This window comes from Sphaerodactylus townsendi, linkage group LG06 (genome assembly GCF_021028975.2).
Source record: "Sphaerodactylus townsendi isolate TG3544 linkage group LG06, MPM_Stown_v2.3, whole genome shotgun sequence".
Lineage (NCBI taxonomy): Eukaryota > Metazoa > Chordata > Lepidosauria > Squamata > Sphaerodactylidae > Sphaerodactylus > Sphaerodactylus townsendi.
In genome coordinates, this window is record NC_059430.1 from 87280125 (window position 1) to 87296686 (window position 16562).

The following is a 16562-nucleotide window of genomic DNA, read 5'->3' on the forward strand; positions in this document are numbered from 1 at the left end:
AACCTTATACGAATTTCTTGCGTTCACTTTTGAAATTCTTCAAGAACTTTGTCTAGTCACCCTTCCTTCTTCATTTTAAATTGTCCATTCTTGTAACCCTCTCACCTTGGGTTGCATCCTGGCTAAAGTGGCTATTTTCACTGATTCATCCTTCCTATTGCATTTGGTGAACCCAGTGGGTCTTACATCTTTGTAAATATGATTATGATTGTATTACGTATGTTCTAGATCAGACTGCCCAGCTTGTAAATCAGCAAGCCAAATGCTGTCATCAATCATGTATGGTGACCCACTAAAATTCCTGTTTCCCTCCTTGTGTAGAATTCTAAACTTGGGTTCGTTGTAGGAATGCCAGCCTCCAAATGGGGCATGGGGATCTCCTGGAATTACAACTAATCTCTAGACCACAGATGTGAAACTTGCGGCCCTCCAGATGTTATGGAGATGTTAGAACTGTAGTCTGTAACATCTGGAGGGCCGCAAATTGGACACCTATGCTCTAGACCAAAAAAATCATTTCTCCCAGAGAAAATGGATGCTTTGGAGGGTGGATCCCTGTCCTCCCCAAGCTCAACTACAAATCTCCAGCAGTTCCTCAACCTGGATCTGGCAACCCTACCCCCTCTTCCCTGCCAGTGGGGAGGGAACCTGGCAACTCTAGTTCAGCGCTCATTCCCTGATAGACCCCATCATACATTGATTGACTAAGTTACAGCAGGCTTTCTCTGAATTAACACGAATGCAACATATTGACATGAAAAAATAATATCTCATTGTTGTTATATATGTCTTTATATTACTGATGTGGAACAATTAAGCAAGATTGAATGCTAGAAATCCCCAATCTATTTTGAGGGAAATAATTGCTTTCTGTATCTATTCTGGATTTTCAGGAAGGGCTGAGAATGCTTGTTTCAAGGGATTTAGACTGTACCAATACAATGTACATCCAATTTTCATTCAAATTTTTAGCCAAAGGTAAGGTGAATGTTTTTGCTTTCCTTTAGCAATTTGACTTGCCCACTGTAATATGAAGAGTAAAATAGTTTGTGCTGTTGAGCAAAATTAAGGATTGCCCCAGACTGTTAGCAGTTCTAAGACTGAAAATACAAAACCCAATGATATATTGCCACAGAGTGTATGAAAATATAGTTACTGCAGCTCTTATACCCCTGAAGAATCTGCAGCCATTAACACCACCCAAAATGTTACTGTAAAGAGATTAAGCCTGCTGCCTGATTCCCTGTTTCTTCCCCCCATTGGCTCTAAGAGCCCTGCATGAGGTGTCAAGACTAAATGTGTCTTAACTTCGCTAATACAAACAGTTTCTGTTTGTACTCAGATCTTATCTAGAATTTGTGAAACACTGCCAAATTGTACTTAGGAACAAAATACTTAAGAACAAAGTACTTAATAATCATAATCCTGAGATTATCAGCTGAGTGTTAGAACTAATATTCCTTATTATATCTGTAAATTATATTTTGGGGAAACATTGCACAATGAGCCTCTACGTTATTAATATGTTACTATAGAGAGAGGTGTTTCTGAACGTTCCATTACATCATAAAAACTTAGGACCAAACTGGACAAAAAGTGTGACACAAACCAGGTTGGGATTTCCTTGACCAGACTTGTAGTCCTATATAACACTAAGACACTAAATTTCCCAAGCACTCTGAGGGCTGATGCTGCATAGGAGCATAGCATGGGAGGAGGAGGGGCTTCAGCTGAAACTGCTGCGGGGGATGCCGGGCATTTGACCTGCAGTGAGGCATTGCATGCTGTGAAATCGTACAATGGGTTGAACAGAGCCGCTCCACAGACGTTTGGGGTCAGGAAATTGGTTCAGGAGGGAATGCTGAAGCTCCTTCTCCTCCCATACAACACTCCCAAGCCAAATTAGTCCCTGGAGCTGTTGTTGATATTAGTTCCCCAATATTATGTGTGACTGCAAGTTGTATTGAGTAAGCCTCCCTGCCGCCCTCGCAACATAGCACATGTCACAAGTATTGTCTCGTTTAACCTAACGTTACTGACTGGTGGGTGTTCAGTTCAAAAGACGAATAGAAACTACAGCAGCACATCAGAAGATGAATGAGCCCCAGCAGCAGCATCCCTCAGGTTTCTGTGGTTTCGTAATAGCTCAGATAGTAGCTAGAGGGCTTTTCAGTACTTCAATTTGTTTATTTCAGGTATTGCCCCTGGTTTAATTTCTATGACTTTTTTGGAGCAAATTAGCAAAATGACTATTTCTCTGTTAATCTATTTGAGTCTGTGCTTGAACATGACTTCTCATTAAGTGCTCTGCCACCATAGTAAGCCACTTAAGCATTGTTTCTATGCTATTATGGTGTGTTCTCTTTGTTCCAGGTACACCAGAGAGGTCTCATTCTATTCTTCTTCAATATTCCATCAATGGTGGCATCACTTGGCATCTGATAGATGAGTTTTACTTTACTCAGACGACTGATGTTCTCTTCATTAATATCCCACTGCCATATGCAGCACGAACCAATGCTACACGGTTCAGACTCTGGCAGCCTTACAACAACGGTAACGAGGAATCCAAAGCTACAAATGTCCTCTAAAGCTAGAGTTGAAGATGCTTGCTTTGGCTTAGCAGCAACAATACTTAGCAGCAACACTTTTCTTCACATCTTCTTCAAAGTTTTTAATGATGCCATGCTAATTTTCACTTTATCTGAGTACTAAAAAGATTTGAGCCAGAAGTTAACCTCTCCAAAATAGCTGCAAATGCATGTGCTATTAAGTTGCAGCCAAATTACCATGACCCAGGAGGGTTTTTTAAAGCAAGAGACATTCAGAGATGATTTGTCATTTCCTGCTTTTGCACAGTGTTTCTGGACTTCCTTGGTGGCCTCCCACTCAAATACTAACTTGGGCCAACCCTGCTTAGCTTCTGATGTCACCCGAATTCCCTTTTAGTCTGGGAAAATTAGCAGGGACACACCTTGCAATGCAAAAGTCTGGACTAGGATCTTTCCCACCAGTAGCTACAGAGATGTTTCCCCTCAGAAATTCACAAAAAAACAGAATTTAAGAAGTTTTACAATTTTATTAAAGGATTAGAAATTCTAAAAATGCACACACAGTTCAGCTAAACACACAGGGAGAGTTTCAAGGAGCCTAGTGGACTTACACCACCATTTTGGGCAGGGCACCACACTCCCAGCCTCAAACTTCCAGTGGAAGCCAACTGTAGTTAGCTCCACTTCCAGGACCACCCCTAGAATTCCCTTAGCCATTCTGGTGCAGTGTTCTGTGCTGACGGGGCTGGGACATGGTGGCTGCTTCCTGGGTTGAGTACCATGGAGCCATATTTACCCCCTCCACTGGCACTTTTGCCCTTTGTCAGCTCCAGAGGTGAGTTTACCACCACCTCCCCCTCTGGATTGCACTCTTAGAATTCCATTTGAATTCCATATCAAATGTTCACATTTCGGTGTAGTTTTGGGAAGAAGTACTAATTTCTAACATTAACTAACTAAAGGTTGTATATTAGATAAGTATTTTGTTCTTTATTATTTTCTAGCAACTAAATTGAGAGTAATAAATTCATGTTTTTCCCTTTAGGTAAGAAAGAAGAAATCTGGATTCTAGACAATTTCATTATCGATGGAAACAATTTGAAGAATCCTGTTATCCTTTTGGATACTTTTGACTTTGGACCAAGGGAGGACAATTGGTTTTTCTATCCTGGTGGGAACATTGGGCTTTATTGTCCATACTCTTCAAAAGGAGCACCGTATGTATAACAATATAAAAAGGATTGTGGAAATAAAAGGGGTAACACTGATAGAATAAGTTAGTCATTAATCATTACCTTTGTTTTTTTAACAGGGAAGAAGATTCTGCTATGGTATTTGTTTCAAATGAAATTGGGGAGCATTCAATTACAACAAGGGATCTGAATGTGAATGAGAACACTATAATTCAGTTTGAGGTGCTTACCTTTACATTCTTCTGCCCTTACTTGTGGAGCATTAAAACTAATCCTTGCTCTAGTATGCTACTGCCTGTTCTTAATGGATAGGAAACAAATCCCTGTCACTGAAAAGCTATTGAATTTCTACAATTAGTCCAAATCATGAAGAATTAGAAAATTGATTAAGGTCTTTGTATATATGTGCCTATAAATTCAAAGGTTTTTACCATTTTGTTATGATTCCATTCTGCATACCTCATGGTTGTACATGTTACTGTGCAATCTTCAATAGAGGTGGTTGCCACACAGGTTTTCCCATTGCTGGTTTGATTGCTGATAAAGCATAGTGGTAGTGGGGATTCGACATGGCAGGTGTCGCCACAGTTTCTCTATCCAAGTCCCCTAGCAGAAGCTGCGCTCCCCCAGGCCACCAAAGCTTTTTCAGCTTTTAAAAATGCAGCAGAAAATCACTTCTTAGTATAACGACATAATAGTATGTGTATCAATTTCTCTAAATTCCCAGCTTTTATTTAAAATAAAGTCTCTAGTCCTTTCTATGGCAGAGATATACATTTCCCTTATATCTTCCCAAAGGAAAGGACGAGAGACTTACTTTTATAAAAAATGAAAACTGGGAATTCAGAGAATCTGGGAATTCAGAGAATGTTACACTGTTATATTTGTATAATGATATTCTATTGCCTTTTTGAAAAAATAAAACGCTTCCAGTGGCAGGGGGAGGAAATAGACACTGTGAGGACAGAGTCAGGGAAAATGACTGCCTTGTGGGTGGCAAAATACAAATTTTCCCATCCACCCAGCGGCCATTCATCATTTACTTCAATCTTACCCAAAACTTTAAAGCAAAGCAGTTGTGAGAAAAACAGGAGAAAAGCTGGAGAAACCCTGAGTAGTACACTGTTGTACCACAATTCTTGTGCGAAAACTCTGTTTCTCAACTGCATTCAACCCAGAGCACATAACCTGTGTGGAAAAAGCCAGAGTTACACTCTTTTAAGTTCTTTGAAGTCCGTGGGCTTAGACAGGTATAATTCTGTTTAGGATTGCACTGTTAAGCATACCTTTAGAGCAGAACTGCAAGTTATGATCAACACGGACAACAAGCAGCATCCTTTTGTAGAGTTTTTTCTCTGTCTCTCCATAATGTGTAAGAATACTTATTTGTATTGTGACATCATCGTGTTATGCATTTTTCCCTCATTGTTCACAGAGATATCCACCATTAGCAGTAGCAGGGATGTACTGTCATCTGATGATATCACATGTTACAGATGAATACAAGGAACAATAGCCATGTTGATTGTCATATGTATTTTCCTTCTCAGTACTACCATTGGTAGTTTATACAAGGGGGACCTACGAGGGCTTGTGGGGGAGAAAAAAAATCCCATTTCAGCCCCATCACCACCACTAGTCTGGTTTCCCTATCATCAGCTCTGCCGCTGCTGGTTTAAACATCCAGGTTTGCAAAATCCTAAATCATAGGTGTGGCTGGCTCCACTGAGTTGGTTTGCTTGACTGCGATGGGAGTTTGACTGCGATGCCTGTGGTTATTAGATACCATGATCTAATGAGTGTCAATTCAAAACTGCAGCTGAAGCACATACCGCATTTATGTATATTCAGCTAACTCCTGCAAAGCATCACTAGATGCACCACATTCTAGTGCAATTAAACAACTAGCTAAAAGTATTCCTTGTGTATTCTTACAAACTTTGCTTTGTCTGTGTATTCATGCACATGGCAATGTGTCATGACAACTAGTAAATAATATATAGATTGCAAATTGTCTTTGGTCTTAAAATATAGATTAAAACTTTGTTCAACAAATGCCTTTAAGGTCACATTTAGACAGTCATGAGTCTTCAGTGGTGTTGATCCCATAAGACCTCCTACATGCACTCCTTGGAATCTAACGAAAGCGTTTTGTTTTTTGTTTGTTTTTCAAATTAGATGTATTTTGTTGAGATCTTGGAAGAAGCTGATAAGCAAGAAGTTCTCATGCATAATGCAGTGAAAGCTGCCATCCCGTATTTCTGGATTCTAAGAACTAGATCTGCTGCACCATGTCTTAAATTCCAGAACAACTGGTGCATAAAGTAGATAGAGGAAGCTAGCTGCATTTATGTAGACTATTTGCATAAATATTATGTGTTTAGTACTTTTAATCAGAAATAATTTGGTTTTTTATCAAGCTTAGCACCTTTTGTTTTTTTCTTTTACTTATTTATCACATTTATATCTTGCTCTTTCTATAAGGAACTTTGGAAAAAATGGGAACACAGCATATACTTTTCCAGTGGTATTGCTGTATCAAATAGTTGATTGTACAAGAGAGAAAAAACAAGTGGCATAAGGCTTTTATGTACTCCAAAATGATATATTTCTCTGCCACTGGAACTAGAATTTTCCCTGATAACTCAACTGAATGTATTAATTTCTTCCAATTGTGTGCCATGTTCTTCTCAAGTGTGGTAGGTTTCTTAAGTAAAATCTAGATACAAATGTATTTTATTATTTTTGAAGACATTCTAATCATTCTTTCATTATGTATAAATTCTGACAAATTGCACCAACTCCACCAGAGGCTTAATGAACACTAATGAGAAACATTTCTTGAGAGGAGTATGGAAGGTCTTGAATATAGCCTTGTTCAGTAGTCGTTCTGTCCATCTGTCTTTCCCATTCATGAATGCATATATAAAAATACTGATCTTCCAAAAACAGCTATAGCAGGGGTAGGGAACCTGCGGCTCTCCAGATGTTCAGGAATTACAATTCCCATCAGCCTCTGCCAGCATGGCCAATTGGCCATGCTGGTAGGGGCTGATGGGAATTGTAGTTCCTGAACATCTGGAGAGCCGCAGGTTCCCTACCCCTGAGCTATAGAAACATGTATTTTGTTAGTTGCAGAGCCTGATATTCTCAGGTCTGTATATTAACAGCTGCATGACCAAGGCCGTTTCTCCACAGCCCAAAAACAGTGCCATAGGGACAGTAAAAACAGCACAGCAGCACCGTTCTCTCCCTCACAAAATGGCACGAAAACGCTTTTTTCCTAACTTTCTCAATGAGCGAGTTATTTGGAAAGCGGCATCTTCCCACTGGTGCCTTGCAAAGGGCACCAGCATGAGGGCACCGCTTTTAGGTGCTGCCTGTTTGTGTTGTTTGCTTACCTTTTCTTCCCTCCAAGGCTCGGGAGGGAGGGACACGCCCACGCTTCCCTCTGACCCCCAGGGGTCAGAGGGCAACATGGGCATGTCCCTTCCTCCCTCCAGAGCCTTGGAGGGAAGAAAAGGTAAGCAAACAACACAGACTAGAGGTGGCTCCATGCAGAGCCACCTCTGCAGCCGCAGTGGCTTCAGGGCCACCCGCACGGTCCCATGCGAACGGTCCCGTGGCTCCACCCGCATGAGTTATGCCAGTGGCCAGCCGCTTCTGACGCCAGTGCAGAAACAGCCCAAGTGTGGCAGAGGAGGAAGAAGTGAGAAAATGTTAGTTACAGCTGTGTATTCTGGCTGCTTTTGGTGCAACATAAATTCATGAAAGTGTAGACAGAGTGTAGACAAGCCCTTTGCCAAAGAATATATCATGATTTGCCTATTCCACTGGGTTGTGTAATTATGTGTTATACTATGTCAAGTTTTCAGAACCTATTCCCTTGAAATGCTGTACTCTGAGCCATCTCTCCAAAAAAACTAATAGTGAAACATGAAATCTGTTTCATTCCGCTTCAGATAAATATTGGATGCACAACTGATAGCTCCTCTGTTGACCCAGTGAAACTCGAATTCTCCCGAGATTTGGGGGCAACCTGGCACTTGCTTCTTCCTTTATGTTATAGTAGCAGCAGCTACCTCAGTTCTCTGTGTTCCACTGAACATCATCCCAGCAGCACTTACTATGCTGGAACAACCCAGGGCTGGAGAAGAGAGGTCATCCACTTTGGAAAACTGAACCTCTGTGGGTAAGCAATGGTCTTGGCATTCCTTAACTTTAATCTTCATCTGAAATTATTTTTCCACACTAACCGGGTCATTGGAAGGGCAGCGATATGGTAGAATCCTACTATGCAATTTTTGCTCCATTTAATGTGTAATGCTAATACTTATTCTTTGCTTCAGATCTGTTTTTAGATTTCTGATTGGTTCACAACTCTAATCCTACTGCCATGTTTACTGAATGTCCTATCCTGTTGATTATATTGACTTACTATTTAATCCACTTTGAATCCAAATGAGAATGTTGAACTATAAATAATATAAATAAAATAAAAAAAATAAAATCTTTGTCAGATCTCGGATCTAGACTGCCTTAATATTTGGAAGGGAGACCACTAAGGAGGACTGTGGAGGGGAAGGTCATGGCAAAGAACTTCTGCTTCTCATTTGCCTTGAAAACCCTGTGTTGGGGTTGTCATAAGTCAACTTTGCCTTGATGACACTTTACATACAAAACTAGATCATTATTAGATGAAGATTTGTTGATATCCACAATCGCCAGTTGTGGATTTATTAAGAAATGTTCCATGAATTTCACTGGAACATGCTACCAGCAGATATAAGGAACACAGCCAATTCTTGTCACATTGTTTAGAAGCCGGCACCAGCAATTCAAAAGGCAAGGCGGAGACGTTCATTCAAGCTGCTGCCCAAAAACATCAGCCAATCAGAATGCAGGACACTGGAGATGTTTGCGCATGTGCAGATACACTTGTGGTGTAAATACAAAAGACCCAGGCTTGTGCAAAACAAACTGGAGTATTTCCTCCCAGTCTTCACTCAATAACTTCACAGAAATAGGCAGCCATGCAAAGGGAGAAACCGGGATAAAACAGCTCACTTGGCAAAGTTGGAATCTTCTTCAACAGCATTCTTGGGTAACATCCCCTTAGGCAGCATGTTGAAGGCAGAAAACTGTCCTCTCTGTTGACTGTCATCAAGCATTACACTGTTGATATGGCTCTTCTTATGTTCTTATCAACTCCAGGAATAATGCAACTGTGGAAAACCAGTTTTATAATCAATATTTCATTCCAGATCCCATTCCTGCCTCCTCTACCTCCTCATGCTATTCTCCCATGTGGGTCTAGAAGGAGGCCACGATGATGAAAACAGGATTGCACTTACCTGTAACTGTTGTTCATTAAGTGATCTTCTGCTCAGGCACATGTCTCCCTTCCCCACTGGATCCTATGCTGCATGATTCTTTCCCCTGGCAGTGGAAGGAGAACTGAAGAAGGGAACACACTGTATGCCTCAGTCACATACTGGGTTGGGTAGGAAATTGTCAACTCATGTCAAAGGGAAAGAACTGGAAGTTTTGGAAATATTTCTCCAAGGCTGGCCAGAGCAACCATGGATTCATGTGTGCCTGTATAGGAGACCACATAATGAACAACAGTTACAAGTAAGCTCACCCCTGTTTTCTATTTCTTCTGCATGTACTAGTCCCATTGAGATTGATGCCTGAAGACTGATGGGTGGGGGGCGAACACAGGAAAGATGCATGAACATCATCCATGAGTAGACTGAATACAACCCTCTGAAGAAAGTTGCTGAACATCATCCATGAGGAGACTGAATACAACCCTGTCAGCCCTGAAATATCATGGAAATGTCATATTTAAATGGTTCAAAGGTAGATCTGTGAATTAAAAGAGTAACAATACAATCCCATGCCTGTTGGCCTAGAAGGAAGTCCCATTTTATTTAGTGTGCACAGAAGTGCTGCCCAGGACTCTAATGTCTCTATAAGCCACATATTTGTCTTAGAACAATCACATGTATACTTCTCGGACAAGATATTTGGGCATCTTTTTAGAAACTGGAGAAACTCATTGGAGGCATTCTATGTCTCTAAAGCATATCGTGAGAAACAGTTTGAAACTGCTTACAAGAGAAAGTTGTCCCACTGGGAAAATGACCGCATATTTGATAGCAAAATGCAACAGCCCTCTCATGCTGCTGTATTGAGGAAACTAGAAAGGCTGGTGTTGAATAATTAAATGATTTAATTTTTAAATATGAAAATGCATATTTTATTATTGTTAACTCTTGAATATCTGGAAAGCCTGTAGCTGTGTTTCCTTCTTTCTAAGCTCAAACTCACTAAATCCTTTCTTGAGGAAAAGGCTTAAATGCAGACCAATCTGTTACTTATCACCTATGAAAACTTATCACCTATGAAAACACACACCAGATTCTTTCAGTTTGAATGTTCTTTTCTTCATTTGCATGTCTTTTAGCATGGATGCCCACTGGTACGTTTTCCTAACATTTCCTCCAACAGCAGAAATGATGTAGCCAGAAACCTTCCAAAATGAATGAAGCTATACTGATTCAAATTTCTATGTAAAAAAAAAATCTTATGCTAATCCTCAGAAGAGCCATAATAACTATTTTGAGGTTCCATTCAATCATTTCTTTTGGTCTTTCATTGCCTTGTTTCACAGCCCCTTCATATATTCCCAAGATAGGGACAACAAAACTGTGAGCCATATTAAAGTTGTCCTTCCCCTAGTGACTGGTCTTCAACAAGGTTATTGCAAAGTAACAGAATACTGCTAGGAAGGCTAGGGAAAAACATGGCAAGCCTGGAATAGACAAAGGGCCTTGCATGGATACTGCTACTCTATATTAGGCTGATTCTGCATGGGCCAAAAACAGCAGTGTGAAAATGGTGTGAAAATGGTGTATAAGGGTTTTAAATGGTGTAAAAGGGTTTATACTGTTTTCACACCGTTTTCACATTGCTGTTTTTGGCCCATGCAGAATCAGCCCAAGACAGAGTGGTACATTTACTTTTTTCACTGGCATTGAGAGATGATTGGTTTATGTTAGTTCATTGAATAATTTTCTAAATTTGTAACCTGAATTTCTCACTGCATCACTTCTGTTTACTCAGCCAAGACTTTTTGGAGAGGCAAAATAGGAACATTCTAAATAAATAAGCAAGCAAATGCATTTGCACAATCAACTTATGTACACTGAACTGTTATCAGGGCAGTTTGCTTTTAAAATGATGCAATAAAATAGCAAATAATATAAAGATGTTATTTTCTTTCAGGTTGGTCCGATTCAGATGGTACCAGGGCTTTTATCCTGGTGGGTCTCAACCTGTGACCTGGGCCATTGACAATGTATATATTGGGCCACAGTGTGAAGAGATGTGTAATGGTCATGGTAGCTGCATCAATGGATCTAAATGCATCTGTGATCCCAATTATTCTGGTCCAACCTGTAGAATATGTACCAAGAATCCTGATTTCCTCAAGGATGATTTTGAAGGTATGTTTAACTGACTGTCTTGTCAACTATAATGCTTCAATTTTTTAATTTATATTTTGTATCACTACCTATCAAGAGACCTGTTAAACTAAAATTGGTGTTTTAACATGATAATCTGATTTACCTTGGGAAAACATTTTGCAATTGATTCTGCCACCCCTGCACCAGCTCAGTTCTCTTCTGGTTCTTTCTGAACTGGATCCTAAGTTTCACTCAGTTCATAAAATGAATATTAATTCAAACTCAGAGCCACAGTCCTATGAATATTTACATAGAAACAAAGCTATTGAATAGAGCAGAACAGAGTAAACATGCATTAGATAGGGAAGAGCCATGACTCAGTAGTGAAATATCTGCCTGGCATGCAGAAGGTCCCAGGTTTAACCCCCAACATCTCCAATTAAAAAGTCACAAGTCATAAGTGATGTGAATATTGTAAACGATACTGACCTTGATGGGCACCAGTATAAGGCAGTTTCATGTGTTGATACATGTTCAGGATTAAGCTGTTCAAGCAGTGTCCAACCTTGTTCATTAAAGAACTCACCACAGATTCAAAATTGCCATACATCTCAAAGTATCAGGTGGGGAACCGTGTTAGTCTGTAGTAGTAGAACAAAATTTGAGCCCAGTACCAATTTAAAGACCAACAAAATTTCTCACAATATAAGCTTTTGTGAGTCAAAGCTCATTTTGTCAGATTATCAATTTAAAAATTATCAAAAGGCAAGTTCTTGTTTTAAACAGTAGCAATGCACTATTCATTCCTTAACCCCCATTCAAAAAATGCTTACTTCTGTCATGACATAATATTCATAATTTAAAGCATTCAGAAAATAACCAGAAACTTCCTCGAAGGCAAAAAAAGTTTTAAAAAATTGTTTTCCTCCAACACGGCAGGGTAATTGCTAAATACCTATGTCCTGTACTCTCAGGTCAACTAGAGTCTGATTGCTGATGAGTGGTGGAAAACCATGTAGGAAATGTGGGACGATGTCTGGAGGAAACAATCTTATTTAATTCAATTTAGATCTTTTGGAGTCTTCCATGAAAGATTTTATGGATGAAGAATGTACAAATATTTGTTCACTTATCATCTAATAATTTATGTATCTCCCTTAACTGTTGTAGTAGCAACGATGCAGGGTAAATGCAAAATAACTATGTCCTGTGCTCTCAGGTCAACTAGAGTCTGATAGATTTTTGCTGGTGAGTGGTGGAAAACCATCTAGGAAATGTGGGATTATGTCTGGAGGAAACAATCTTTTTTTTAATGAAGAAGGTTTACGTATGCTGATGACACGAGACATGGATTTGTCACAAGCCAGGTAACTTTTTTTTAATGTTTTCAAGTGCCTACTGTGGCAGTAGAGTACCTGGAGGTTTAGATATAGTGATATAGTGCAGTTCTTTAATCCCAGATGTACAGGTAGGAACTTGTTTTATATGACTTAAGAACTGGAGAGTGTTTTGACCCAAATAATGTCATTCCAGCCACCTCAACGGATGCATAGCTCACTGAGTTCCAAGCCCTGCAGCATATTCTGAGATGTTCAGCAGATGCTGAGTTCTATATGCATTTATTTCTGCCACAAGCAGCCATATACGGCCAGTGGCACCAGAGACCTAATGATGAATCTGTACAGAGCTTGGAATGCAAAAGTATCTGTCTCTTCTGAGCCATCCAGTTGCTGGGGCTAAAATTCTTTGCAGGTTGATGTAAGGATCTTTGGTGAGGGGTAGATCCTGGGCAAGACTGGGTTTAGGGAGGAAAGAGACCCCAGCAGAGCATAATGCCATAGATTCCATCCTCTAAAGCAGCCATTTTCTGAACTGATTTCTGTAGCCTGGAAGTGAGCTGTAAGTCTGGGAGATCTCCAGGTCCCATCTGAACATTGGTAACCCTACTGCATGCTGTTGGAGTCAGGTGACTTGGTTCACCCCATCAGAGGTGCCCCAGTAAGATGATGCATTTTGCAGCAGGCCACAGCTGTTTACATATTAAAGAACTGCAACTGGGGAAAAATTAGTTCATTATTGTACTTTTGCCACTGTGGAGGGGGAGGAGGACCAGTGGACTACATGTCATTTGAACTTTTAGTCTCCTATATCAGTGTTTCAGGTCCTTTCTGCCTTTGTTTTGATTTAAATAGCAGCCTTAATCCTCACCACAGATGGATCATCCCAAATTTGGCCTGCAAAATGAAGCTGTGAGCATCTTGCCTTGCACATTTGCTTTGATAAATAACATATTAATTGCATCACATTGAAATCTGTTATACACTAAGTGTTCTGCTAACAGGGAGTTGCATCATAAATCACGACTGGAGCAACAGCCTTTATTGCTAGTATAATTTTGTGTTCATCATTCTGAATTCCTAAATATCCAATATTATGAATCACAGACACTTGTTTATAATAACTCATGAACACATTCCAATTAAGCCATTACCAGTTAATTAGAGAAAGAGCTATTTTAAGAAGTCATTTTTAAGTATAAGATGACATTTTGTCATTGTGGCCTTGGAAATGACATATTTGGAGGAAGAGATCATGTCTATCTGAAAACATTGTCCAAAAAACAGCCTGAACTAGTTTGAAATGAAACTCTTGTTTAAAAATAATTGAATGCCTCTCAGTCTGTTACTATTAGCGAGGATGTATTTCACAATGAAAACCTGATTAAATGCTCTATGGAAATTGTATTTAATATGCTCTGTAACTCTTCTAGACTTGTCTTATTATCATCAAGTGCAGTTCCCTTCAGCCACCATTCCAAACCTCAGAGGACTGAGCTGTGCCTCTCCCTTAGGTCAGTTCTATCAGGCCTGCCCAGGTCTGGGGGCCTTATCTAAGAGCCCAGCTCCTCCTTTCTCTTCCTCCCTTCTTTGTACCCTCTCAACCTTTCCCCCTAACCCTGTCTCTCCTTTCTCTTTTAGGTCCCTGGGGCTCCACCCATGGTGGCCAAGCCCAGCACCACCCCTCCCTTCTCTAAGCCTTGTTCCTCTCCTAACCCGTTCCATGCCTTGTCTCATTCCATCTTGGTTTGCATATGGCTTGTGAGTACTTCCATTAGTACTCCAGAGCCTTCACTGGCTTCCCACTTTTGTCTTGGCATAATCTATAGTGTTACCATATATACTCATGTAAAAGTTGAGTTTTTCAGCACATTTTTGTGCTGAAAAAGCCCCCCTCGACTTATGCACGTCAGCTGTATTTTAAAAATATTTTAGGGTTTTTAATGTATTGTCGAAGGCTTTCACGGCCGGAATCACTTGGGTGCTGTGTGGTTTCCGGGCTGTATGGCCGTGTTCCTTAGGGTTTTTACTTTGTCGGCCGCCAGGGGGTGCAGTTTTTAGGCTAGCGGCACCAAAATTTCAGGCTATCATCAAAGAAGAAGAAGAAGAAGAGTTTGGATTTATATCCCCCCTTTCTCTCCTGTAAGGAGACTCAAAGGGGCTGACAATCTCCTTGCCCTTCCCCCCTCACAACAAACACCCTGTGAGGTAGGTGGGGCTCCTGATCAAGTGACACTCCTGATGATACCAGCCACGTTTGGTAAAGTTTGGTTCAGGGGGTCCAAAGTTATGAACCACCAAAGGGGATTCTCATCCCCCATTGTTTCCAATAGGAGCTAATAGCAGATGGGGTTACATTTTGAGGGTCCATAACTTTGGACCCCTTGAACCACACTTCACTAAATCTGAGTGACATCATCAGGATAATCTCTTGCTGATACCAGCCAGGTTTGATGATGTTTGGTTCTGGGGGTCCAAAGTTATGGATCCGCAAAGTGGGTGCCCCATCCCCCATTGTTTCCAATGGAAGCTAATAGTAGATGGGGCTACCCTTTTGAGGGTCCATAACTTTGGACCCCTTGAACCAAACTTCACTAAACCTGGGTGGTATCATCAGGATAATCTCTTGCATGGGGCGATTGTGTGGTGGGGTATATGTTTTGTCCACTTCACAGGTGGGATGGGCGTTTGGTGCATTTGCATTTGTCTGGTGGAGTTCATTTGCAGTTGCATTTGAATGTCTCTGGGTTTGAGCTTTGGTGTTTTTTAGTACTGGTAGCCAGGTTTTTGTTTTCAGATTCTTCTTTTTTGCTGAAACTCCCAATATTTATAGATTTCAATGGCTTCCCTGTGTAGTCTGACATAGTAGTTGTAGGAGTTGTCAAGAATTTCTGTATAATATCCTATGTCCAGCTTGGGTATTAGAGCATGTTCAGTTCTTCTGATTTCTCAGTTTGGATTAGTCATCAGAACCTTTCCTTTTCTTTAATTCTTATCAGAATGCTGCAGTTTGTAGTCCCTATGTAAACTTGTCCATGACTGCATGGTATGCAATAGACTCCTGAGGAAATAAGGGGGACTATCTTGTCTTTTGCTGACCATGGCACTTGTCTTTTTCTTGTGGGTCTGAGGACCATTTGAAGGTTATGTTTTTTCCATCATTTTTCCAGTTCAATCAGTGATTTCCTTGATGTTGAAATACCTTCCTGTGGAAACCTGTTTTTCCTCAGTCCTGCGTTTTTCCTCTCAGTTTTATATATCTCTTTTTCAACATTCTGTTAGCTCTCATTGGTGGCTCTTCTGGAGAGGCAGAACCTACCCTGTCCATCATATAGGTCCTCTGAAGAAGCATTTTGGTGAGCTGCTGTTCCCATTCATGAGATTTCCCTAGGCTTAGCATATCTCAAGCACTGATCAATATTTATATACTAGCAAACATTTAATGGTTAGTGTGAAATTAGCATGTAGGATTTTTGTGACACATTATATTTTAGATTATACTTGCTGCCACACAATGGCCCTTTCCTCACGGGCCATTAACACGTCCTGGGGACGGCAAAAATGCCGTCCCCAGGGAGCTGTTCGCACAGGGGGCGCAGCTGCTGCACAGCCGCGCCTCCCGAGCGGCCCGAAGCCACCGTTTTCTAACCTCAATTCACCAGTGAGGTTTATGGAAAACTGCGGCTTCGAGCCGCTGCCGTGCGAATGGCAGCGGCTCGAAGGCGCCCTCCCTCCCCCCTTGTAACTGTTGACCTACCGTCGCTGCGGCCGTCCAGCACGTCGCCGAGGCCTGGGGACACCCCCCCTGCCCTGCGACGCCAGAGCAGTCGCGCAGGGCATGGGGGCGTGTCCCCAGGCCCCGGTGATGCACCGGACGGCCACAGCGACGATAGGTCGACTGGGTGACGGCGCTCCACGGCGCCATCTTCCCGGTTGTTTCTGGGACCGTTTGTGCAAACGGTCCCAGGAGGGTTGGGTCGGCGTCGTGTACGCCGACCCAACCCC

At 41.1% G+C, this 16562-nt stretch overlaps 1 protein-coding gene across 2 annotated transcripts in view; it reads left to right on the forward strand.

Moving 5' to 3' along the window:
* Nucleotides 1-16562, forward strand: part of RELN (reelin) — a 370687-nt gene that overhangs the window by 286711 nt on the left and 67414 nt on the right. For both annotated transcript variants that reach the window (XM_048499920.1, XM_048499921.1), the window contains exons 37-43: nucleotides 894-978; nucleotides 2374-2556; nucleotides 3598-3769; nucleotides 3865-3967; nucleotides 7708-7937; nucleotides 11039-11259; nucleotides 12440-12587. In XM_048499920.1, coding sequence (XP_048355877.1) covers nucleotides 894-978; nucleotides 2374-2556; nucleotides 3598-3769; nucleotides 3865-3967; nucleotides 7708-7937; nucleotides 11039-11259; nucleotides 12440-12587 — 1142 coding nt within the window. The remainder of the gene's footprint in view (nucleotides 1-893; nucleotides 979-2373; nucleotides 2557-3597; nucleotides 3770-3864; nucleotides 3968-7707; nucleotides 7938-11038; nucleotides 11260-12439; nucleotides 12588-16562) is intronic.